Consider the following 26,313-nt stretch of genomic DNA (forward strand, 5'->3'; position numbering starts at 1 on the left):
TGTGTGTGTGTGTGTGTGTGTGTGTGTGTGTGTGTGTGTGTGTGTTTGTGTGTGTGTTCGTCATACTACCTCAGTCTGCTCTCGTTAAACTGATGTAAACAGCGCTCTAATCCAAGGGCTTTCTCTTTGAAACTTGCAGTTTAGAATGCACTGCAAAGCTTCGGCCTTGGGAGTAAATGTGAACTTGACTTGTCTTGTGGTTTTTGCACAATCTGATTCACTGCTCCCTCTGAGTGGAAACAGATGAAGCCGTTGGGCCGGTGTTCAGCAATTATTCATTCCGAGTTACAGTTCCCCATTAACCCCTTCCTGCCCCTTCATCCTCGTCCTTTCTACCTTCCCAGTCTTTTGCTGTCTCCCTGTGTCAGGCAGCACGTGATATGTAAAAACCGAAGGAACTGCGGATGCTGTAAATCAGAAACAAAAGCGGAAATTGCTGATAAAGTTCAGCAGGTCTGGCAGCATCTGTGGAGAGGAATTGGAGTTAATGTTTCGGATACGGTGACCCTTCCTCAGAACTGATGGCAACTGGGAAAATGCTACATGCCTCCAGACCTGCCGAGCTTTTCCAGCAATTTCTGTTTTTGTAGCACATTATTTATTCCTGGGTGTAACTGGAATCCCTCCCTTGCTGCTTCAGAATTAGACTGCATCCATTGTAATGGAACCTCAATGTAGGATAACAGCAGCCTGAGTTGTCACTACTATCCTTTGCAATGAGTTCTTGGCAAGGTAACAGATAAAGCAGAATGAGTATTGAGTATTTATTAAGCCGCGTGTAACTAGATTTATGGCAGCTGCTATCAGATCAACCTACTGAAAGAAAGGGTAGGCTCAAGGGGCTGAATGGCCTACTCTACTCCTAATTTGTATGGCTCTATGTAACTAGCAAAGGGTGTTGTAACAGGGCGGTTCAAATTGAGTCCACCTAAATACCTTTAATCGCTGGCTTTATTCACACTGTCTTTGTGCTGGCACTCTAAACAAGAGCAGCAGTCTCACCTGTGTTAATGCATTGCCTGAGCCGTGATGCTGCAAGTGGCCCGGCTGGCTGTGTCATGGTGCAGAACAGCGTGGGTTCAGTTCCTGCTCTTGCCGAGGTTACCAGGGAGGACTCTGCCTCCGAACCTGACCCCTTGCCTAAGGCGTGGCGACCCTCTGACTAAACCACCACCTCTTTAGTGAGAGAGCAGCCCTTTGATCTGATAGGACTACAGAAGCTTTACCCTTTAGAAAAGGATTCAATGATATTGATCTGCAAAGCCAGCATAACTGATAGAACCCTTTGTGTCATGGCCACCCTTGTCTACCTATCTGAGCTGTTCACCTCCGTTCTTTCACCTTCTGTCTCACTCAAGCTGAATGTGGCCAAGCCTTTCCATCTCAGACAGCAGATAGACATTTTCCAGTCCGATGCCTGGGAGGTTCTCCCAATCCCACAGTTGTGAATGCCCCCACTCACACTCCCCGGAACGGAGCAAAAGCTTAAGCTCAGTTGGCCCTGACCTCTGATGGGTGTTCACACATGAGCAAAGCAACGATGATGAACTCTGGCAAATTGGCCATTACATCAGGCACCAATCATCTTCACCAGCCACAAGAAACATTCTTTACAAAGAGGTTACTTGAAAAGATTCATGTTTTCCTCCCTATTTTATTACTGCTCTCTCTGTCGTCTCGTCATCACCCTCACGTTCGGTTGCCAACTCGGTCTGGTTGTATTCTTGGAGATATTGTAAACCACACCCCCCCCCACCCCCCCACCACCGCCTGCCTTTCTAACATTCATCATCCATCAAGACCCAGCCTCACAGTGTACCCAGTGTCCTCGGCCAATTCGAGGCTGCTCCTTTATCTGATTGCTGGCCTCATTTTCCCCTTTTTATCTGGAATCAATTGACAGAGGGACTGTTCTATTAATGTTCGTGCTTTGATCACTGGTCACACCAAGCAGACTCGCAGGCCACAAGCCTCCTTCAGACTGGAACAGCTTTAAGTGTGTAGGACTCACCGGGTTCTGACACTGAGGGAGCAGGCAGACTGGAGAAACGAGGCACAGCCCCACCACCCTCCCCACCCTTCCCCACCACCCCCGCCTTCCCAATTGGCAAAGCTCAGCTGCATCAAAGGGGAGTTCAGGCTCCAAGCCAAGAATATCACGCGTACGGCCTCAGATGGAAAGCCTGGAGTTTAATTCATTTTTCCATGGAGTGTTTGTGTTAGTCATTCAAATTAGATCCAGGCAGGCAAGGCCAGCTCAGGGTGCTTGAAGCTAATCTCACTGGTGACACAGAAAGTATTAACTTGGGGAAGTCCCACCTTGCCTGTTCCCCCATCCATTTCAGGTAATAGTTCACAATGAAAAGTCTCTCTTCAGCACTAGGGATGTATGTGAGAGAAGCTAGGCCAGGAAGCACCTCTGTAAAGACATACTGTCTTCAATTCTGCACAGACCATCATCACCTCACAAAACAATCCAAACTGCCTTTTAAATTCGGCCACGGTCCGCAGTTTAATATGAACTTGGAATCAGAATGATTGTATTGAATATACAGTACTGTAACAGGCTATTCAGCCTAGCCATGTCATGATTTACGCCCGACACAAGCTTCTGCCCATTCAGTTTATCTTGCATCATAATCAAGTAGCCCTGCCGTTTCACCCAGCTTCCTGTTAAATATTTCTAAGAGTTTCACCTCAGTGATTACCTGTGGTGACAGGATCCACATCCTCATCACTCTCTGTGTGAAACAGTATTACTCCTGGATCTGTCCTAGATTCATTAGCCATGAATTCAAAGGGCTAGATCTCAGGGCTCACTTTATCCTTGGTCAGGCATGGCCAGGCATGTTAAAACATGCATTTAAGACCATGGCCACTGTCCCCCTGCAGTCTCATTAGCAGTGGGAGAACCTTCAAGAAGAATCCAGAAGTCCCCAGGCCATGCTCTTAAGGACCTCAGTTCAAATCCCACCGTTGGAACTGGCTAAGATTTCAAGATTTTTCAATTCAATTCAAAATATTTTTCTCAAATCTGGAGTTGATAGCTGGTCTTAGGAATGGTAATCAAGAAGCCATCTTGAGTTGTCATATAAACCCATCTGGTGCATGCAAATCCTTTCGTGAAGGCAATCAGCTCTCATTTACCTGGTCTGGCCTACATGTGACTCCAGACTCATGGCATTACGGTTGAATCTAACGCGCTCTGGTCGAGCAGTACCGGCCAACGACTGACACCCATGTTGCAAAAACAGATAACAGGTACGAGTGGACAGAGTTAGTCAGTGTGACCCCTGGGCTCACAGCAAGGTCCTCCAGGTCTCCAACGTTCTCCCATAGTGTGTTAGAATATTCTCAGTGAGCTGTATGCTAGAGACAGAGATGAAAGAGAGTTCTCTTCATGCTGTCCATCTCACATCATTGAATCAAGTGTGGATGGCCAACTAGCAACCAGTGCTTGGGAATACAGCCAATTAGCAATGTGACCGCAGGCTCCACAGCCAATCAGAAGTCAGGGCCAGGGCACCTTATGGCAGAGAGGTTTTGCCCTGAGCAGGATGCCTGTTACAGCTACAATTTTAAAGGTGTCCTAATCCTGGGCTCTAAGTCTGACCCTTTTTTTTAATGGAAACCTCAAAAAGCCAATTGATGGACTTAAAATCAGACAGACCCTCTCTCCTTCACCAAAGGAATACAGAGCTTTTCTTCCTCATGCGCACTACCTCAGTGTAAAGCATTCCCAAACAGTTTCCCATCCGACAACAATCCAAATGCAGTGGGCAATGAGAAGCCGCATTGAAGTGGCGTTTTAATGAGCTCAGTAGCTTAATTATCAGTTGGCTCTAAAATGGTGGAGGGGCTTCCAATTCTGGCGCTCACTTGCCTTCCGCAATCTCTGAAAGACTCTGGAATCTTGGAGGATCATGTTGATCTCCACCTAGCCACATCCCAATTTGAGTTTCTGATGGGTGCAGGGGTGGTGCAGTGCCTGTAAAGACAAGCCCCCACCGCCCCTCCACCATCTCAGAGAGATGCAAGGATTAATGATGGTTGGGGGAGAGGAAAGATTGTCAGTTGCAGATTAAATCTGTCCATTACTCATCTGGAGTGACATAGGAGGAGGTAAGAGGAGATACATCAAAGTTGATGTCTACAGTTTCTCAACGCAGTGGAATTCTAAGAAAGTTGTCCAAATATGGATTAGCAATATCCAAACAGGAAGAGGTTCTTTGGTCACCTTTAAGCCGTTTCACGAAGGTTTGAGATATAAGGAGAGGCTGGTTAGGCTGGAACTATTTTCCCTGGAGAGTCAGGGGCTGAGGGATGACCTTACAGAGGCTTATAAAATTACAAGGGGAATGGATGGGGTGAATAGCCAAGGTCTTTTTCTCCAGGGTGGGGGAGTCCAAACCTAGAGGGGCTTAGGTTTAAGGTGAGAGGGAAAAGATTTAAAAGGGACCTGAGGGGCAACTTTTTCACACAGAGGGTGGTGCATATTTAGATTTTATTGTCACGTGTACTGCAGTAAGGGGTACAAGAGTGCTGTGAAAAGTTTACACTTGGTGCCATTGTAGGTGCACAGTGGCTCAGTGGTTAGCACTGCAGCCTCACAGTGCCAGAGACCCGGGCAACTGTCTGTGTGGAGTTTGCACATTCTCCCCGTGTCTGCGTGGGTTTCCTCCGGGTGCTCCGGTTTCCTCCCACAGTCCAAAGATGTGCAGGCTGGGTGGATTGGCCATGCTAAATTACCCGTAGCATTCAGGGGTGTATGGGCTATAGGGGAATGGGTCTGGGTGGGATGCTTCAAGGGGCGGTGTGCACTTGTGGCGCCGAAGGGCCTGTTTCCACACTGTAGGGAATCTAATCTACCTAGGTACCAAGCCGTAGTTACAAAAATAGAAAAATAAAGAAATAAGTTAAAAGTTCAGCACTATAGTCTTCTTAGTAGAAAAATAAATAAGTAAAGTCAAAACATGGAATGGGCTCTAGAGGAAGCGGTAGAGCTGGGGACAATTACCACATTTAAAAAACATTTGGATGGGTACATGGCTAGGAAGGTTTACAGGAATATGGGCCAAATGCAGGCAAGTGGGACCAGTTCTGTTTAAGCAACTTTGTTAGCATGGGTGGGTTGGACTGAATGGTCTGTTTCCATCCTGTATGCCTCTCTGAAGAATTGGATTGTGTAAGATTTGTTTCTCAACATGACTTGTATGATTTTTGTTGCGCTGACCCATCCTTTAGAAAAAAAAGCACCAACAGAACCATCTTGGGGAGATCAATGTGTTTGAAAAAGTAGTGATTGACAAGGAGGGAATTCTAGCTGGTATGTCAAATCCAGTCCCATCACAGGGGACAACTGCAAGGAACGTGAAGCGGTTACCTCTCTGCGAGCTCTGTCTTCACTTCTTCCACTTCAGGAATAAAACGGTGAGCTCTATAAGCACCTGTGTTGGGCATTTGCAGATCAAAAATGACCTGTAAAACAGTCAGACAGGCACTAATGAGACTGCCTAGTGCCAGGGACACTGATTGATGGTCAGTAATGAGCATGTTAGCACAGCATGCGAGCGAGTAGGTTGTTGCAAAGACTGGAAACATAAACCTGGACCACAGTGACTGACTGCTGCCACAGCTAGAAGTGGCAGTGCCCTGTTCTAATCGTGACAACAGGTTGCATTTCTTGCAGAAGGACAGTTTGACGAGAAACCATCTCACCATTCTGCCTGCTTAGGTGTTCTAACAGTTGGCGCTCCCTCTGGACAGGCTTCAGTCCTGGTAATCATTCACATTCACCTCGTGTTAATCATTCCGCTTCTCCACAGACCAAACACGAAATATCACTCTAATACTGTTCTCAGCGGAGAATCATAGAATTGCTACCATGCAGGAAGAAGCCATTCAATCCAACGAGTTAATCTCCAAAGAGCACCCAAACCCCAATAGCCCTGCATTTCCCATGGCTAACCCACACATCCCGTGGACATTGTGGGTGATTTAGCATGTCCGATCCACCTAACCTGCACGTGGAATCACAGAATCCCTACAGAGTGGAAAGGAAACTAGGGCACCCGAAGGAAACCCACGCAGACACGGGGAGAATTGGGAAACCCCACACAGACAGTCGGCCGAAGGTGGAATCGAACCTGCGTCCCTGGCTCTGTGAAGCAGTAGTGTTACCTATTGATCCACCGTACTGTTCATAAAGGAATGTGGCAGCATTGGGATGTAACCCTCTTGTCATCATCATTGTGTCGACTGTGATGCAGTGGGTAGCACTCGTGCATGAGGGTGCTATGGGAGCCGACCTGACTTCAGGACTCAAGCCCAAAATTCAAGGCTGACACTCCAGTGTAGATCTGAGGGAGAACCACTCTGTCAGAGGCTCTGTCTTTCGCACTAGGTTTTACACTGTGCGGTCCCTGTCTGCCCTCCCAGCTGGATGTAAAACATCCCAGGGAATGTCCTGGTCAATAGCTTACCCCTGAATCAACATTGCCAAAAGATCAGACAATCTGATCAGCAGGTCTGGCAGCATCTGTGGAGAGAAATCACAGTTAACGTTTCGGTGACTCTTCCTCAGAACTGATGGTAGCTAGGAAAATGCCAGTTTATATACAGAACTTAGGGCTGGGGGAAGGGGGTAAGGAGTAAGCTATAAGTCAGGACAGACCCCAAAGAGAGAGAAGAGCAGCTGGACAGCAAAGAAGTGGATAACAATCTGGCTGGGAGGGTGAATAGTTTTTAATGGGGACTGTATGTAATGGCAGGCCATGTGGTAACAAGGTCTGGTGTGTGAGGTAAGGGCAAGGACATGGGAGAGTTCAAGCCCTCAAGCTGTTGAACTCGAGACTGAGTCCAGAAGGCTGTGGAGGTGCTGTTCTTAGCCCAGTTGGCGCTGAGCCTCTCTGGAGCACGGCAGCAAGCCTGGGACAGAAAGGTTAGCTGGGGAACACAGCGGTGTGTTGAAGTGGGAGGAAGCTGGAAGATCAGGGACATTTTTGCAGACAGAACCCAGATGTTCTGCGAAGCGGTCACCCAATCTACGCTTCGTTTCCCCACTGTAGAGGGCACCACACTGTGAGCAGCGAACGCAGTGGACGAGATTGAGTGAAGTTCAGGAAAAGTGCTGCTTCATTTGGAAGGTGTGTTTGGGCCCCTTAAACACTGAGGAGGGAGGATGTTATCGGGCATGTGTTACACATGCTGCAGTTGCAGGGGAAGGTGCCGTAGAGGGGAAGGTTTAAGGAGTGAAGAAGGAGCGGGCCAGGGTATCCCAGAGGGAACGATCCTTGTGGAAGGCTGACCAGGGAGGGGAGAGGAAAATGTGTCTGGTCGTGACATTCCGCTGGAGGTGGTGGAAATTATGGTGAATGGTCTTCTTGATGTGGATGCTAGCGGGATGGTAGTGAAGACACAGGGGCCCCTATCACTTTTTTCAGAGGGAACAGAGCGGGTGAGGACTGAAGTGGGGAAGGTTGGTTGGACCTGGCTGAGAGTCCTGTCAGCAGCAGAGCTGGGGAGTCATCGGTTCAGGGAGAAAGTGGATATATCAAAGTTGGCATCATTGAAACGGAAATGGAGGGACTGGGAGAATGGGAGGGAGTCTTTACAGCAAGTGGGGTGTGGGGATGTATAGTCTAGGTAGCTGTGGGAGTCGGTGGGTTTGTAGTGGACATTGCCTGTCATTTCAACACGTCGCCCTGTTCCCTGGCCAATGCCTCTGTCTCAGGCTTGCTGCAGTGCTCCAGCGAAGTTCAACGCAAGCTGGAAGAACAGCACCTCATTTTCCACTTGGGAAGGCTGCAGACCTCTAGCCTTAATAGGGCTTGAACTCTCCGATGTCCTTCCCTGTACCCCCCCACGCCAGGCCTTATTAGCACTGCCTGCTATTGTGCATGACCCATTGTCAGCCACTACCAGCTCCCATTAATAGCTGTTTACCCTCCTATCCAGATTGTTATCCACTCCTCCGTCATTCCATCTGTTCTTCCCTCGTTTGGCTCTATCCCACTTAATGTTTACTCCTTACCCTCTCCCCTGACCCTGCATATCTTCTACATAAAAGAGAACGTTTTCCTAGCTCCCATCAGTTCTGAGGAAGGGTCACCTGACCCGAAACGTTAACTCTGATTTCTCTCCATGGATGCTGCCGGACCTGCCGAGCTTTTCCAGCAATTTTTGATTTTGTTTCTGATTTGCTGCAACCGCAGATCTTTCTGTTTCGGTCTGTTCAGGATCATTTTATTTGGGGGCATTTAAGGAGCACAAGTTAACTGCTGTGTTTTCTGCACGACAGCAGCGACTGTACCTCTCTGGCACTTTGGGATGTTCGGTGGTTGTGAAAAGGTACATGCCACTCTTTTAGTTAAGGCATTAATTTTTGGAATGTCCCCCGACCCCTTCCCAGTCTCCAAAGAGAGTCCTTTATTCCACAGTATATTCCCTAACTTAGCTCGTTCTTCCTGCTAGGCCTGTGTCGCTCAGAGATATGTAAGACTCTAATCGAATGTTTCGCTTTGTGATGCCTGTTTCTTTCGCAACAACAAGGTGAGTGTCAGCTGTGGAAAGTCTGAAGCTACCAAGCAACTGTCATCTGCCGGATGTGCTCATTAATTTACAATGAGTTCCCATGGGAACAAAAGGTTGAATTGGTAAGAGCTGTGGGTCATTTCATCACCGATTTAACCACTGACGCAGAGCCCTTCCTGCTCAAAGGAGCAGCCTCCTGTTGAGAATCCTGGTCCATAAGATTCAGTTAACTGGAGCCAAGCCAGAAGGTATTTGGTAAAGGTTAGCCTAAACTAACACAGTTCAGTATAGAAACACAGTTACCTGCCCCGCAGGTGTTTGCTCAGTGGAATGCAGTCAGACCAAACTGATCACTGCGAAAGAGAGAAATTTATTTTCTAAAGTACATGAATGACTGGGAATTGAGAAAGAAGACCGATTACTGGAGGAACTCAGCGCGTCTACCAACATCGGCGGAGAGAAAAACAAGAGTTAACATTTCGGGTCCAGTGACCCTTCTTCAGGACAGGCTTTACTTTATAGTGTTTCACCTGCCATAACCCCAGGAAGGCCCAAAGCTGCCTGAGAGCTTGTGCACTGTAGCCCCAGTTGCCAAGAATGCAGCAGCCACTTTTACACACAGCAAGATCCCACAATGAAGATGCGGTAGTGACAGTGTATTGTGTCCTTTGTGATGTTGATTGCAAGATAAATACCCATCTTCTTCTTCAAAATAGTACCTTGGGATTATTGAAATCTACTTGAGGGGGCATCACTTTAATGCCCATCATCTGGACATTGGCTGTTGCTCATTCTTGAGATACAGGGTTCTGTTAAAGCCAACTACAAACTGTTCAATTGCAATGAAAAGCACTCCTTAGATTGTCGAGAGAGTTAACAGCTCTGTGAAAACCCTGAATCCTTTTATTTTCACATATGAGACTGTGCTGCTCCATTTACTTCTTTTCATAGCTGAGTGAGTTAAGTTGGCATTCAATTAACCTTCCTAATATCGCTCTACCTTTCCCTGGGTACATTGACCAAAGCTGAACACTATGTTCCAAGTGTGATCTCACTGCAGCTTTATAAAGTGCGAGTGTTACTTCCTTGTGGGAGTGGTGTACTGTGGTCCCACTTGCACACCCTTCACGCTCTGTTTATCTTGGCTGTCACTACAATCCAGTCAGCCACTGCTGATGTCTGATGTGTGAGGACGCCACTTCGATCTCCGTGTTATTGAATGATTAACTTAAAATAAAAACAAACAATCCCACTTAAATATACCAGGAGGGCTTTCTCAAATCAATACCTGCCTCCAAGACCTGGAATGGTGGGATGTCAGACCATGATGGAAACTGCCACAATCTTAATTTTCATGGATGTTGACAAATTCAGGAGTAATCCCCCCTCCTCTTCTTCCAAAGGGACTTTGAGACCTTTTATTTCATATGAATTTAAGAAGTAGAGAAAAGAGTAGGCCATTAAGCTCCTCACTTCTGTTAGAGTAGTAGAGTCACTAAGATGTACAGCAAAGAAGCAGACCCTTCAGTCCTACTCGTCCCTGCTGACCAGGTATCCTAAATTAATCTAATCCCATTTGTCCACATTTGGCCCATGTCCCTCTAAACCATTCCTATTCATATACACATCCAGATGCCTTTTAAATGTTGTAATTGTACCAGTCTGCACCACTTCCTCTGGAAACTCATTCCATGCACGCAACACCCTCTGCATGAAAAAATTGCCCCTTAAGTCCCTTTTAAATCTTTCCCTTCCCACTTCATATCTATGCCCTCCAGTTTTAGACTCCCCCCCACCTTGGGGAAAGACCCTGAGTGCTCACCCTATCCATGGCCCTCATGATTTTATAAACCTCTAGAAGGCCACCACTCAGCCTCTGATGCTGCAGAGAAAATAGCCCCAGCCTGTTCAGCCTCTCCCTATAGCTGGTAACATGCTTGTAAATTTTTCAAGTTTCACCACATTTTTCCTGCAATATTCCAAACATGGCCTAACCAGTGTCCTACAGAGCTGCACTGGCCCACAAAGGCAAGCGTACCAAACACCTTCATTATCTTGTCTACCTGTGATTCTTCTTTGAAGGCACAATGAACCCATTCTGCCATCCTGTATGATTGTGTATGATGGGAATAGAGCTCCAGAGTTGTGGGGACAAGATTTCTGAGGGCAGAGGTAGTGTTACTTGCTATCATTGTGATTTTTGTCATTTACCGCAAAGATTCTTATTGATCACTATCATTCATCATCATTCACCATCAATCAACATTATTCAGCATCATCTCCCTTTGCAGTCACTGCATTATTTCACTGACAATCAGTGTCATTCACTATCACAGTAAAGCAGCTATCATAGAACTTCAATGATTGCCTCTTTATTTATAGTGTACGATGGAATTTCTCCAATGGAAATTCTTGTAATGTATTTCATGATTTTGGCTCCACCGTTGGCAATTTCAGAAGAGTTCCCAATCCAGTTCCCCTCTTTCCACTGGAAACAAAAGGACGGCTTCATCATCATCAGTGTCATCATTACCCACTTGGCTGCTTAGCTCCGGTTGCTTTGATACTTGGTATTAACTATCAGAATGGATGTACTGCTGCACGCCCAGCTTCAGCAGTTTTATGAAAGTAATTTGACAAGCACATTAGAGGGTCACCAGCTAGAATAGACTAGCGAGAGCTCTATTACCCCCTCAGTGATCTGGAATATGTGTTTGCGTTGATCAGGTGCAGACTATTATTGAGGGACCAGGACATTGTGTTTAAATAACAATATAACCAGATTCTTAATGGATCCAAGATACAAGTGTGATGGATTGACTCACCCGTTCAGTGGGATTGTAAAAACACAGATATTGTATTTGTGTTACTTCTCATCTTTATATTGGAAAGTGCTGGGTGACTTCCATACAGGGCTGGGAATGGCTACAGAGAAATAACATTGTGAGTATGAGATCCCATATTTACACAGGCACACATTACTCTGAGACAGAGTGCCAACACTAATACGTTTTATTGAACAGGGTAACTTTAGCTCACATTCTTCTCGGACAAATGAGAATCCAGCTTCTTATTCCCAAACTGTGGAACTTTCAGCCATGCTGTGATTGGAATGCTTAATAAAGCCAATTCAGTTAATGTATTCCCATTAGAGTGAGTATGGTGAGGACAGGCTGTGCCCCTACAGAGCAAGGTAAGGAGGGACTGTAAGTGGGTTGATGATTATATAGAGTTTGACCCAGTGAGTAATCTCACTTGTAACGTTCCTTTGCCTTTATGAAAGGCAACGCTAGATACTCTGAGGTTGGAAACACTGTGGTGGGCAATGGGCGCTACCCCATGGGGACAGAGTCTCACGCATCGATGCCTCTGTGTCCTGTACCAGGATCCTGCCTGTATACAGTTCACTGCAGTGACTTGTCTACTTGCTGTATCATGGCCCACTTCAGGTTGCTGTGTTTATGGTATACTGTGGTGATTGTTATTTTAGGAGCGGCCAATGTGTGTTTACAACTTACGGAACTGACAAGAAGGTCAAAGAAGCAGAGAGCAGCAACAGCCATTCTGATGAGTATTTGTGAATCATGAGTGACCAGTCTGTCAGCAAATAAAATAAAAATAGAATTAATACATTCCTCACCTTGGGAATTTTAGAGACTGGGCATAGATTCCGTCCTCTCACCCACCTGGTTTCCCCTGTAGCAAGGTCTGAAATATTTAAACTAATTGGGTCCAGGTCTATCTCAATGGTTAGAAACACAGTGGAAAAAAATAGCTACCAGGCATTTTCTTGCAACTCATAATGTGCCAAGTCTATCCCTGTGATATGCCAGAAGAGTTGTTATAGCGTACCCCTACTGTATGCATATATATCTCTACATTGTCTATAGGATGGTACAGTGGCTCAGTTGTTAGCACTTCTGCCTCACAGCACTAAGGACCCGGGTTTGGTTCCGCCCTGAGGCGACTGTCTGTGTCGAGTTTGCACATTCTCCCCATGTCTGCGTGGGTTTTCTCCAGGTGCTCTGGTTTCCTCTCACAGTCCAAAGATGTGCAGGCTAGGTGGATCGGCCATGGAAAACTGCCTGTAGTGTCCAGAGATGTGGGGCTAGGTGTATTAACCATGGGAAATACAAGGTTACATGGATAGGATGGGTCTGGGTGGGATGGTCTTCAGACAGTCAGTGTGGACCTGATGGGCTGAATGGCCTGCTTCCACACCACAGGGATTCTATGATACAATAAACATTGTCACAGAGACATTGAGGAGGATCAGATATTGGGTCTCTGCTTTGAGATTCTAAGTTGTTCCCGCCTGTAACTCAACTGACATCACCATTCCTCCATCGTAATCCTTTCAGATCCCTGAGACTCGTACACAACTCTCCACCATAAGCTGTTGACCCCATTATTAATAGTATACATATGTACATATAGCTAGACTTGCCCCTACGCTACCACCACCAAATCTCTGCCTTCAGAAATTCAGATGGTCTGGAGATTTCATCATTCTCCTGTTACGCATTCTCTTCAGACTTGGAAGACTTACTGGTTTTCTGGGTGGAAGACTATTATTTTTGATCGAGAAACAAAAATTGCTGGAAAAGCTCAGCAAATCTGGCAGCCATCCGTGGGGAAAAGTCCGAGTAAATGTTTCGCGTCCACTGACTCTTCCTCAGAATTGAAGTTAACTCTGATTTCTCTCCACAGATGCTGCCAGACCTGCTGAGCTTTGCCAGCAATTTCTGTTTTTGTTTCTGATTTCCAGAATCCGCGGTTCTTTCAGTTTTTGTTAATATTTTTGATCGTCTTGTTGATGGTCTAAGGTCTGTGGGTCTCTTGTGTTATCAAGTTCCTTATTCCTTCTGACCATTGTAGCACAATGGTTAGCACTTCTGCCTCACAGCGCTAAGGACACAGGTCCAATCCTGGTCATGTGTGGAGTTTGCGTGTTCTCCCTGTGTCTATGTGGGTTTCGTCCAGGTCCTCTGGTTTCCTCCTACAGTCCAAAGATGTGAATTGGCAGTGCTAAATCGCCCTGGGATGTGCAGATTTGCCAATAGGATTTGGCGGGATAGCCATGGTTTAAAACCTCACATGGGATAATGGGGATGGGAGGCTTGGCGTGGGCTGAATGGGCTCTATCTGCACTGTAGGGATTTTAAGAAGAGTCAGCGCTGGATGATTAAGCCATAATGGGATCAGGTTCCTGTGGTGTTTTATTTTCTCTCTGTGCTGTACGGTACAGTCTGATGGGTTAGGAAGGCTTGTCTCAGCTTTCTTCCATTGGCCAACCCTCTTCATGTAGAATGAAGCTAATAACAGCCCTCTGTTGTAGACCCCCTAATTCCTTCCTGTCACTCCCTGGCTTCAATTAGTTGAGCACTGTGGTGCCAATTTGATGTGGTTTCAAGGCGAGTTGAACAGGGAGTAAGGTTAACCAATGCTTGCTCCTCGAATACAGGGTGCCTTATAAATACTGCGTGCTTTCCAGAACAACTTTTATTGTGCTAACACTCTGCTCCTGGGGCACGTCTTCCTTCTGAAATTGGGTGGAGGGGTTTTTAACGAGAAAAAAAAAGCCCCTCGTGCCCTGAGTTAAGATCAAGGCAATAACGGTAGCAGCAAAACAGAAGTTCTCAGAAGGGGGCATGTGTAGACAGAAGGACGTTAAATTAGATCCAGAGAGCCAAGGTTTAATAATAATAGTATTGGGCCCGACAGCTTTTCTTTAGATGTGCCAATCAATTATTGGAAACAGAAGGCAACACAGTCCCTGAAATGGCCCGTCACAGGACTGTGTGATATGTAGAATGGGGGTTTCAGTACAGGGATCTTATTGTGTGATCTATTCTCTGTTCAGACATGTACAAATGTTTCAAGTTAGGCTCTTCCAACACAAATATTTTTGGTGGCGCTTTGCTGTCATTGAAAGTTCCCTCATAAAACAATCTCTAAAACCAGCAGGATAGGGCAGCTCGTTGAGCAGTGTCTGGGACTAAGTCTGTTAGTGCAGACATTTCTGCCATGGTGTTACACAGAGAGCTCCAGGATCCACAGAACACTTTACATGCTTCTGTTTTCCTTCACGTTTGAAAATATCAAGTAGGATTTTATGATGTAAGAGAGGAAAGAGAACAAGAACAAAATATTTTGTGTGTAAAATGCTCTATTTTGCCAGAACGCGGCCAACAATGTTAACAACTCATAGTTGCAACCCAATCCCACTTTTCACAGTAACAAAAACAAAGTTTTTGGCAAAGCTCAGCAGGTCTGGCAGCATCTGTGAAGGAATAAACAGAGTGAACATTTCAGGTCCGGTGACCCTTCCTCAGAACTTTTCACAGGGTTTGTGGATTACCCAGCCTTCCATCCGTTGACTCCATCTACACTTCCTGCTGTCTCGGGAAAGCGACCCTCATAATCACAAGACCCCTCCTACCTGGGTTATACTCTCTTCCACCCTTTTCAGATGGGCAGAAGATACAAAAGTTTGTATACACGTACAAATAAATTCAAGAACAACTTCTTCCCCTGCTGTTATCACACTTTTGAATGGACCTCTCAAATGTTAATGTTGATTGCTCTCTCTCTGAAATCTCTCTGCCACTGTAACACTGCATTCTGTTCTCTGTTCTGCTACCCTGGGGCACCTTGTGTGGTATGATCTGCTTCTATAGCACACAAAACAACACTACTCACTGTAACTTGGTGCTTGTGACTGCAATTAATCAAACCCTTCCCTCTGTAGACCTACAGGGGGCTGGATTGGCTCTAGTGGAGTGTGGCATTTGGACATTGTTAATGCAACCCATTGCAACAGGGACCTAATGTGATTGGTCCCACTTTCTGTGGCACTCCCTCCCCCCACCCCGTTGACTTTGGAGAGCAGCACAGGCTGATGTGGGATTCCCGGTCGCTGACACCGGAATCTCAGTGAGACTCATTAATGAGCAAATGGGATGGCAATGTTCCCAAGCCTGTTGCAATCGAGGTGGGGAATTGTCAAGGCATTAACTCACTGCCTGAAGTGTTCCTGCAAGCTATGTCAAGTTTACCTGTGGCCACTTGGTTGCGGGGTTGGGGGGCGGGCGTGTTGGGGATGGGAGTCTGGATATCCCTCATTATCAAGGTTCTTCAATAATCCCTGGACTCTGCTGAATGTCTTACCGACTGCTGCAAATACTGACTAGTCCCAGTAGGGCAGGACTTCCACTACCAGGGTCCCGAACCCCAGAGAAAACCCCACGGTTGACTCACAACTGGCTGAAGGGCACTTCATTCTGTCACATCTTTCACAAGGAGCTGATGTGGGCTGCATGCCAGTGTGCCAACCATGCGCTTCACCACCAGGTCCTACTCTAGACTGCTAAATCACTCCTCCTTATTTCCAGGATGACCCTGGATTCCAAAGATAACACATGACTTCATTTCTCTACATCAAACAGCCATCTGAAACCTCTCTCCTCATCTCCTCCAATCTCACCTCAAAGAATAAGTGTGAGGAACTCATGCTTTCTTTGCCATGAAGATTATCGAGTTAGCTGTCTCTGCCACTTCCCTTGCACTAGCCCAATGGGACAACCTTCCATTGAAGCTTCTCTCTGCCCTAGCCCCTGAACTCATTCATTTCCCTGGTTTCTCCCTTGTTGCACCTTCTTCCCTCCATGAGCTTAACTCGTCCCTCAGCTCAACTCGGACTTGCTCTCCTAACCTCTCCCTCGTGGCCCTCATCTTGACCAATATTGTTCATGGCCCTCTCTTGAGGTATCGACCTTTTCTCCTTTAAATTGATTGACATCACAATTCTTCTCAAAGCAAGAAGACTTTGAATCCACGATCATAACAAACTATCAGCCGATCTCCAAAATCATCGAACAAGTTACTGCCTCCCAAATCCGTCCTCTGAAGGGACCTTTCAACCTCAATGTCATGCCATCACTGAGATTGTCCATTTGCACCTCTATGAAGAGACTGGTTACTTTTAGATTTGACAATTAAATTCACCTTCCTGCAACATTTTACCATCTGTAACTTGAAGCAATCCAAAATCCCATGGCCTACAACTTGAACAAAAACCTGTTTCCCAAACACACTATGTTTGCTGATCCGCGGAGCAATGATCCTGATTTTTGGTGGAATGACCTGAATGAATGATGGATGTATTCACATTCAGAGAGTGACAGGCAGTAGATGTGTTAGCATGAGGGTAACTGTCACTGGGTGTGTTAATATTGGGAGGGTGATAGTCGGTGGGTGTGTTAGCACTGGGAAAGTGACAGTCGGTGGGTATGTTAGCACTGGGAGGGTGACGGTCAGTGGGTGTGTTAGCATTGGGAGGGCGACAGTCGGTGGGTGTGTTGACATTGGGAGGGCGACAGTCGGTGGGTGTGTTAACATTGGGAGGGCGAAAGTCGGTGGGTGTGTTAGCATTGGGAGGGTGACAGTCGGTGGGTGTGTTAGCATTGGGAGGGTGACAGTCGTTGGGTGTGTTAGCATTGGGAGGGCGACAGGCAGTAGGTGTGTTAGCATTGGGAGGGTGATAGTTGGTGGGTGTGTTAATATTGGGAGAGTGACAGTCGGTGGGTGTGTAGCATTGGGAGGCGACAGTCGGTGGGTGTGTTAGGATGGGGGGGGTGACAGTCGGTGGGTGTGTTAGCATTGGGAGGGTGACAGTCAGTGGGTGTGTTAGCATTGGGATGGCGACAGGCAGTAGGTGTGTTAGCATTGGGAGGGCCACACTCGGTGGGTGTGTTAGCATTGGGACGGCGACAGGCAGTAGGTGTGTTAGCATTGGGAGGGTGACAGTCGGTGGGTGTGTTAGCATTGGGAGGGCGACAGTCGGTGGGTGTATGAGAATTGAGAGGGTGACAGTGTCGAGTTGTTACACTCTTTAACTAATCAATGTGGTTCCTAATAATCCCTTTAAATTTTGAACGTACACATTTCAAATGTATTAAACATCAAAATAGTTGAAGGTGTCTCCAAAGGTTTGATTCATTTTCAAATGTTCCTTTGTCTGATCAACCATGATAGTGGAGCCTCCTTTGCTCGCTCATTGCTGTGGTATCAGTCCTCTTGGCCATGCTTTCAATGATAACGTGAAGGTCATCTGTGTTCTGCAGTTGAACGTGAGCATGTATCTCTGCTTCCATGGAAACACCAGCATTATCATCTCACTCCTCTTTGTTTCTCCTTCTCCGGACAGAGGCGGACTGTGGACTTTGGTCCCTGGCACCGGACCTGACCCATATCATGATCAAACAGGAACCAAACCTATTGCCGGAACCCTGCCACGTCTCCCAAGCAACACAGATAACAGGTCTCTCTGGACAACACATCAGCTCTGCTCCACCTTCAAACAGCACAGACCAACCGGTAGGTCTGCAATTGTAAAAGGTGGGGACTTCATGATTGCAGTCACTTCCGCAGGATCTTTTCAAAAAGACTGCCTTCGAGTCACCACATACACCTTTGGCCAGATCCTACATGTCTCGCTCTAAGCAAAGCTACATTATCCTTAAGTCTCATCCTGTCATATCATTGTATAATATTCCTGTTTCATCCTACACTCTTCCCTTGACTTGTGCCAGCAGGGTCAGGTGTATTATACAGATATAATATCAGTTTCAGTAACAGGACAGGGACATTACGTGTGCACCATGCCCCTGTTCTACAAGTTTCTTCATTAGTGTTGTAAGATCACCAATTGTCCCATTAGACACTAATTTGGGAAATGCAGCAGTACATTACCATAGACATAGATCACCAATGCACCTCTTCACACAGCCCGATGTACTGTGTTTAGTGACGAACATTGACTCGTCTGCCTACTGGATGGTGGTGGGTTGCTCTCTGATATCCTTGCTGGACTCACCTTGTCTCCACTGGGTGACCAGCCCACCCAATCGAGTGAAGGATGGGACACCACCTGACCAAACTAAGAACCAAATGGCAACAGCGGGCCGGTTAATTTTCCTCTCTCTCCTCAGAGAATGGTATGTTTTAGTGCCAGCTAACCACACAGTGGAATATTATTTCAGCGTGATATGTTGGAAAATGTGGATGTGCAAGAGATGTAGTTGAGACGATGTGTAGGGATGTCTAACTGCAGTTATATAGGAGTATGGTGTGCTGTTTTAGTCTCTCTACCTAAGAAAAGCCAGACTTGCCACTGAGAGGGCGCAGTGAAGATTCACCAAGCCGATATCAGGGATGGAAGGACTATCATGTGAGGAGGCATGTCTCACAAACCTCATTGAGTTTTTTGAGAAGGTGACCAAACATGTGGATGAGGGAAGGGCAGTTGACGTGGTGTATATGGACTTCAGTAAAGACTTTGATAAGGTTCCACATGGTAGGCTATTGGAGAAAAGACAGGGGCATGGGATTGAGGGAGATTTAGCAGTTTGGATTAGAAACTGGCTTTCTGTAAGAAGGCAATGAGTGGTGGTCGATGGAAAATATTCAGCCTGGAGCCCAGTTACTAGTGGTGTGTCTCAAGGATCTGTTTTGGGACCACTGCTGTTTGGCATTTTTATAAATGACTTGGACGCAGGCATAGCTGGATGGGTTAGTAAGTTTGCAGATGACACGACAGTCGGTGGAGTGGTGGACAATGTGGAAGAATGTTGCAGGTTTCAGGGAGACTTGATAAACTACAGAATTGGGCTAAAAAGTGGCAAATGGAGTTCAATGTGGATAAATGTGAGGTGATTCACTTTGAGAAGAATAATAGGAAGGCAGAATACTGGGTCAATGGAAAGACTCTTGGTAGTGTGGATGTGCAGAGGGATCTTGGTGTCCATGTACATAGATCCCTGAAAGTTGCCACCCAGTTTGATAGTGCTGTTAAGAAGGCTTACCGTGTGTTAGGTTTTATTGGTAGAGGGATTGAGTTCTGGAGCCGTGATGTCATGCTGCAAATGTACAAAACGCGAGTGCGGCCTCACTTGGAATATTGCATGCAGTTCTGGTCGCCCCATTACAAGAAGGATGTGGAAGCATTGGAAAAGGTGCAGAGGAGATTTACCAGGATGTTGCCTGGTCTGGAGCGCAGGCCCTATGAAGAAAGGCTGAGGGACTTGGGTCTGTTCTCATTGGAGAGAAGGAGGCTAAGAGGGGATTTAATAGAGACAGACAAGATGATCAGAGGATTAGATAGGGTGGACAGTGAGAGTCTTTTTCTGAGGATAATGACTTCAGCTTGTACAAGGGGGCATAGCTACAAATTGAGGGGTGATTTAAGGCAGATGTCAGAAGCAGGTTCTTTACTCAGAGAGTGGTAAGGGCATGGAACACCCTGCCTGCCAATGTAGATAAGTCAGCCACATTAGGGGCATTTAAACAGTCCTTGGACAAGCATATGGATAATAATGGGATAGTGTAGGGGGAGGGGCTTAGATTAGTTCACAGGTTGGTGCAACATCGAGGGCCGAAGGGCCTGTTCTGCATTGTATTGTTCTATGTTCTATGAGACATTGGTTTGACTGGGCTGCATTCACTTGGGTTAAGAGGACGAGAGGGATTTTAATTGAACTGAACAGCATTCTAACAGCTCTTCAGGAAGTCTGGACAATGAGACGCAGTCTCAGGATATGGTGTAGACCAGTTAGGGCTGAGATGAGGAAAGGTTTCTTTACTCAGAATATAGTGAATCTATGGAATTCTCTACCACAGAAGGACCTGGAGGCTGGATCTCATTCAAGAGTGAGATAGATAAATTTTTTGACGTTAAGGGAGTATGGGGAGAAAGCAAGAGTCGGGTGAGGTGGTGGATCAGCCAAGGTCACATTGATTTGTAGTGCAGGCTCAATAGATTGAATGGCCCACTCCTGCTCCTCGTTACTATGTTGAGAAGGAAAAGGAGAGAGAGAGTACGAAATAAATCAGAAGCTAAACTTTTCTGTGAGGGCAGTCTGATCAACTGTGCACAGCTTTACTCATCGCCGCAATGATTTTCTTTCCTCACAGGCCCAGACAGAATCAAGCCCAATGCCTCAAGTCAAAGTCGAACCCAAAGATCTCAATCAGTTCCTCAGTGTCCACACAGGTAGGAAATGAAAACCTGTTTAAGCAACAGTGTACAAAAATGTCAAACATGTGATTGTGCTGTTCAATCAGACGGAAACGAGAGATCCTGCTATTTCAAAGATGTTGGAATCCCTGGGGGCCTGGGTGCAGTGTACCCAGGGGGAAGATTCCTTGCTCTGTGTCACTATGGCAGATGTGGATTTCATTGTACAAAGTCCTATCTTCAACTAGACTAACCAGTCTGACATTCCCTTTGCTTTCACCTTCGATAGGCCTATATTCGATAAAAGAAAAGTGTGGTAGCCGCTGAAACCTTGAATTGGTCAGATGTCAAAAGTTGCTTTGGACCTCTGGCTGCATTCCCTGTCCAACAGGTGCCATCTCTCACAGACACCCCTCAGTCCCACTTTACTGGCCTCACCAAGGCATCCTGACAAATTTCAACCCTCAAGATGGTGGTCACGGTGGGAATAGCTTTGTGAAGCACTGTCTACAGTTTTCCCTCCTGACTCGAGTGTGCTGCAGATCCATCTCTGAGCAACGCTGGAGAGTTACAGCGCGAGGAATTGAATTCCCTGACTTTGGAAAAAATGGGGCACAATCTCTGGCCTCCCACCCCCGAAACCTAGAATCTGAAGATTGAACAAGTTTGGTGTGAAGTTCTGAACAGTGCGTTGCCATTAAGTAAACATCTATCACTCATTGAGCATGACTGCATCCATACTTTACAGAAATCTCTGGTTGATCATTCACTGAAGGATCTCCAGCCTCTGTGAATGCCAGTTTTCGGCCTCTCAGTCCCTCCTCCGTGGGCATTGACCACTCTTTTTAACCACACAAATCCCAGAAGCATTGGTTGTGGATGTAAGGACATGAAAGAGTTAATACTCAGGAGTGCCATAAGCACTGCCCCTGCTATAAGAGTGTGCAATGAGAGGTCCACAGCACTATAAGGTGTATGGTGGCTCAGTGGTTAGCTCTGCTGCCTCACAGCTCCAGGGACCTGGGTTTGATTCCAGCCTCAGGCTGCGTGGAGCTTGCACATTCTCCCTGTGTCTATGTGGGTTTCCTCCGGGTGCTCCGGTTTCCTCCCACAGTCCAAAGATGTGCAGGCTAGGTGGATCGGTCGTGCAAAATTGCCCATAGGGATGTGTAGATTAGGTTGGTTCTTGGGGGATGGGTCTGGGTGTGGTGCTGTGAGGTTTGGTATGGACTTGTTGGGCTGAAGGGCCTGTTTTTCACACTGTAGGGGTTCTATCCTATTCTAACACCACTGCCCAGAACACTCTCCTGAGCAATGTCAGGTTTCAGACTGGGCCCAGGAGACATCACGGAGTGAAGGAGCAAAAGCAGAAGTTGCTGGAAAGGCTCAGCAGGTCCAGCAGCTTATGTGACATAAAAATCAGAGTTAGTGTTCTGGGTCCCGTGACCCTCCCTCGGAATGTTGACTCTGATCTTTTTCTTCACAGCTGCTGCCAGACCTGCTGAGCTTTTCCAGTAATTTCCCTTCTTCTTCCCGATTTATGGTATCCGCAGTTCTTTCAGATGTTATCTAGGGGAGGCAGGTCTGGCTGATTGGTTTGTGGTAGTGGTATTGGGGCAGGGGGTGGGGAGAGATAGTGTTGGGAGGATGGGGCAGGGAGGAGCGATGGAGCAGTTGTAGGGAGAAGGGACCAACTGTTCCTCTGTTCCTTGTTCTGGCCCATGTCATGCCTTTCCCACCATACCTCACCCTTCAGAATATGAAGGTGATATAAATTCTGAAAGTTACACAGGACATGTTTTGTGGGATGAGGATAACTTTGTCGGGGAGAAAGTTATTCTGGGCAAAATAGGAGCTTGACAATGCCCTCGTGCTTCCTGTCTCAGAGGCTGGATTCCATGTTCTCCATGGCCTCTGAGGGTCTGAGGGAGAAGGCTGACCCTCCCATATGGCTGCAGCTTCCTGTAACTGCCTGCAGGTGGCACTCTGGGGGCGGGTGATGACTGCAGTAAGAAGGAGTGTGCTAGACCAGCACCTCACAGGGCACAGAATGTGAGAGCTCTGGTCCCGTCCATCTGACCAGCTCACACCTGCCATTGTCAGCGAGTTTGCCCTCTTGGCCAAACTTTTCTCCATGGCCAGCCCTCTGGACCTGTCTCCCAGTGCCCAGTTCGAGGTTTGTGCTCATGGACACCCCGGGACGTGCCAATCCACCCGCGGTGGGGAGTGATTTGGAAACATCACGGTAGACCTACCAGTTTGATTTTCAAAGTATTGCCATTGTTGATGAGAGAGTGATAACTTGTACAAACCCAAAGCAAATACAAAATACAACTTGCGCGTTATCTCTTGCACTTTATTCAAGAAGAGTAGGGGAGGCAGGGACTTGTGGGAGACTCTGACTAGTCAAGCCCTCATCTGACCAAAATTGTGTGTTTTATGCATTGGCAAAGTGAGGAAACATTTTGCCAACCATCTTGCACTCATCAACCTGACTCATAAAAAATACCAATGTGAAGGGGAACATTGTGTGATGCTCTGATTTTACAATATTTGCTAAATAATCCTGATTGTGCTCAGAATCATACTGATGACTAACTTAGGATTGTCAGCTGGGCTCACAGTGCAGTATTGAGAAGGTGTTCCATTTTTGAGTGATAATGGGAACTGCAGACGCTGGAGAATCCAAGATAATAAAATGTGAGGCTGGATGAACACAGCAGGCCCAGCAGCATCTCAGGAGCACAAAAGCTGACGTTTCGGGCCTAGGCCCGATGAACGGTCTAGGCCCGAAACGTCAGCTTTTGTGCTCCTGAGATGCTGCTGGGACTGCTGTGTTCATCCAGCCTCACATTTTATTATGTTCCATTTTTGAGTTTGTTTCTAAGTCGAGTGTATGTAGGATCTTTAAAATTAAAATTAACACACCCCCAGTGTATTAGTAAGTTGGACATTTGTAAATCAGAGATTCCATGTATGGGAAGCTACAATTACTAATAATACTATATTAATACACAGCACCTTAATCTCTGTAGACAGAAGGAACATTGTGACTGTTTCAGCTCAACAGCCATTCGCTGGTTCATTCCCAGGACAACATCTCTACCAATCAGAGTCCACTTGTCAACCAAATTGGAAAGCCCCTCTTGTACAGTGTGTAAAAGTCTGCTGCTGTCCCATTACATTGGCATTCTTGTGAACTGTCCTGATGAGTGCCAGATTGAAAGATTCCCCCGAAGGTGCGCGTTTGTAAGTAAGCCTAAAGTCAGGTACCACCTAAATGGATGCTTGTTTGGTTTGTGGTTGCTGTCATACTGTGAGTTGACTTGCATTTGCTTCTCTGTTTTCCCCCTCAGATGTACAGCTGCCACCAACACCCCCCAGCAGTCACAGCAGCGACAGCGATGGCTCTCAGAGTCCCCGGTCTCTCACCCCATCCAGCCCAGTTCGACCACAGGCTCGGACGTCCAGTGCGATTTCATCGTCGCCCCTGCTCACAGCACCTCATGTACGTCTGCTGCCCCGTAATATTAGCAGGGAGGATAGCAGGCAACAAGAAAACGTCTTGGGAATGTTCACATTGGCACCGGAAACTACGAATCCTTTCTTTTTGCCAAATCCCTTTCATTTATTGTGCAAAGGTTATTCTTTCTCCCCCATTTCCATTTGATACCACCTCCCCCATGAATTCCCGGTCTTTGGACCTTAGCTTGATGATGGCATGATGCCACCTTGGGATACATCAAAGAGGAAATGGGCATTCTCTCCAGCATCTGACCAATGCTCAGTTGACGACTTACGCTATTTGTAGGATCGTGCTGTGCGTTAACCTCCCTCTGGCCCCACCCGACTTCCAGAGGGCGATTATGCTGCATGGCCATTACAGCCCGGGAGTGGCACTTTGCTGTGCCCTGAGGCGCTAGATAAATGCAGGCCTTTATTTCTGTTTCGTCGGCTGGAACTCCCGTGTGAGAAAGGGACAGGAGCGCGGCGAGCAGCCAGTGAAAACATGGTTTGGGAATTGTGGCAGCCGGGGGGATTATTTATGGATGTAAGGGAGGAGAGAGGAATGGAACTTTAGAACAAAAGTAGCAGGCAATGTTATTCATCAAATAGGTGGGTTCCACAACCTGGAACCTATTCTCTGAGAAATATTTTACTTGGGACCCTGCCTTCAACAGAGCACTGTTGCTGACTAGTGTCTCTGTGAGTTGGTTAATTGGTGAAATAGAGATTGTATTGCTGGGGCATATATGGAGCTTTAAAATATTTATTCTTCAATAAATATCAACAACTGCTTTAACCATCTGAATGCCAGTTTGAAGTTTTTATTTGGTAGAATCTGTTTCTATTTTCGTTTTACATTTCTCAGGCTTCACTTTACCTCCCACAGCCTTAAACAACATCTTGTTCTCTCAGTTCAAGAGTTCTGCTGGGAATCAGTTCTAATGGCCACGTGTGCCCCTTGGTGGCTCAAATCAATGCCCGCTATCTGTAGGCAGGCCGGGGCGGGTGACAAACGCACAGCCCTATCCCGTCTCCCCCCACCCCCCACCGCCCCGAGTGCCCGCAACTGCATGGGGGCATTGGGGTGGGTGGGTGCACAGCGGCTGACCAACGTCTCCTGAAGCCGGGGTACTGAGGTCAACAGCAGCAGGGGGACACTCAGTTGCCCAGTGTGGCTGGCCCATGGTGAACGGGGCAGGCTGTCCTACAATGACTCTGTTGCCTTAAGGGTCGCATTTGCGGTTCAGTCGTGTCGGAGGTTCCCAAACAAAAACCAAACCACGCCGGCCCCTGCGAAAACCAATAGGTGCTGAATGCAACGTGTGACTTTTGTCAGGAAGCGTTGTGATTGTGCCCTGGTGAATTTTGGGCTTTCTTCTCTTGCCAGAAACTCCAAGGGACTTCGGGCCCCCTCCTGTTGACCGAGGAGGAAAAGCGCACTCTGATCGCCGAGGGATACCCAATCCCCACCAAGCTGCCGCTCACGAAAGCTGAGGAGAAGGCCCTCAAGCGGGTCCGAAGAAAAATCAAGAACAAGGTAAAGACTCGAAATCCCAGTTCACTGCAAACCGAGGAGGCTGTCAGCCTGGGGCCACTTGCAAACCTGAGGGACCAGTTAACTGCTACTATCCCCATCCCAATCCATGTCCATGACATCAGTAGAGGGCTAAGGGCCCTGTTTAATCAATGGAGTGCACCAGGCTGTGTGTCCTGTCCCCACAGGAGTGATCAACTGTCGCCATTATACTTGTGCTACTACACAATGTGTCATGAATTTATCATCAGACACACACAAGTGACACCACAGACTGCTCATCCCTCCCTATTGTTCAATCAGACATTATCTCCTGTTAAACATCAATTGTTTTCCACACTCAATGACACAGACTGTTCTTCTTGCAGTTAGTGCCAGGAGTGACATCTGCCTTAGAAGGTTGAACCCCTTAATTAAATCCCAGCCCGCAGCTCACTCCTAAATCTCTACTATTCATTTCTCTCAATCATCTGATCCTGTTCGGTTAAAACCCAGCCTGTAACTCATTCCCAGGTATCTATCCATTATCCTATTTATACATTACCCAAACCCCTCAATTATATTCCAGCCTAGTGGTTTATTCCCAGATCTCTGTTATCCTGTTACATACACTGTCTGATCCACGCGATTCAATCCCAGCCTCTAATTCACGCCGACTATTCAGCGTATAAACTATCCGAGCCCCTTCATCAGAATACAGCTTGAAACTGTCCAACTTTGTCTG

The 26,313-nt window shown here is 46.9% G+C and overlaps 1 protein-coding gene across 2 annotated transcripts in view; it reads left to right on the top strand.

The window, feature by feature from the left end:
- The window catches only part of creb3l1 (cAMP responsive element binding protein 3-like 1), a 139,996-nt gene that overhangs the window by 100,570 nt on the left and 13,113 nt on the right, over positions 1 to 26,313 (top strand). For both annotated transcript variants that reach the window (XM_048545526.1, XM_059651849.1), the window contains exons 3-6: positions 17,741 to 17,910; positions 20,506 to 20,584; positions 23,905 to 24,056; positions 25,443 to 25,592. In XM_048545526.1, the coding sequence (XP_048401483.1) occupies positions 17,741 to 17,910; positions 20,506 to 20,584; positions 23,905 to 24,056; positions 25,443 to 25,592 (551 nt within the window). The remainder of the gene's footprint in view (positions 1 to 17,740; positions 17,911 to 20,505; positions 20,585 to 23,904; positions 24,057 to 25,442; positions 25,593 to 26,313) is intronic.

The sequence above is a fragment of the Stegostoma tigrinum genome, chromosome 17, assembly GCF_030684315.1.
Source record: "Stegostoma tigrinum isolate sSteTig4 chromosome 17, sSteTig4.hap1, whole genome shotgun sequence".
In the NCBI taxonomy this organism is placed as follows: Eukaryota; Metazoa; Chordata; class Chondrichthyes; order Orectolobiformes; family Stegostomatidae; genus Stegostoma; species Stegostoma tigrinum.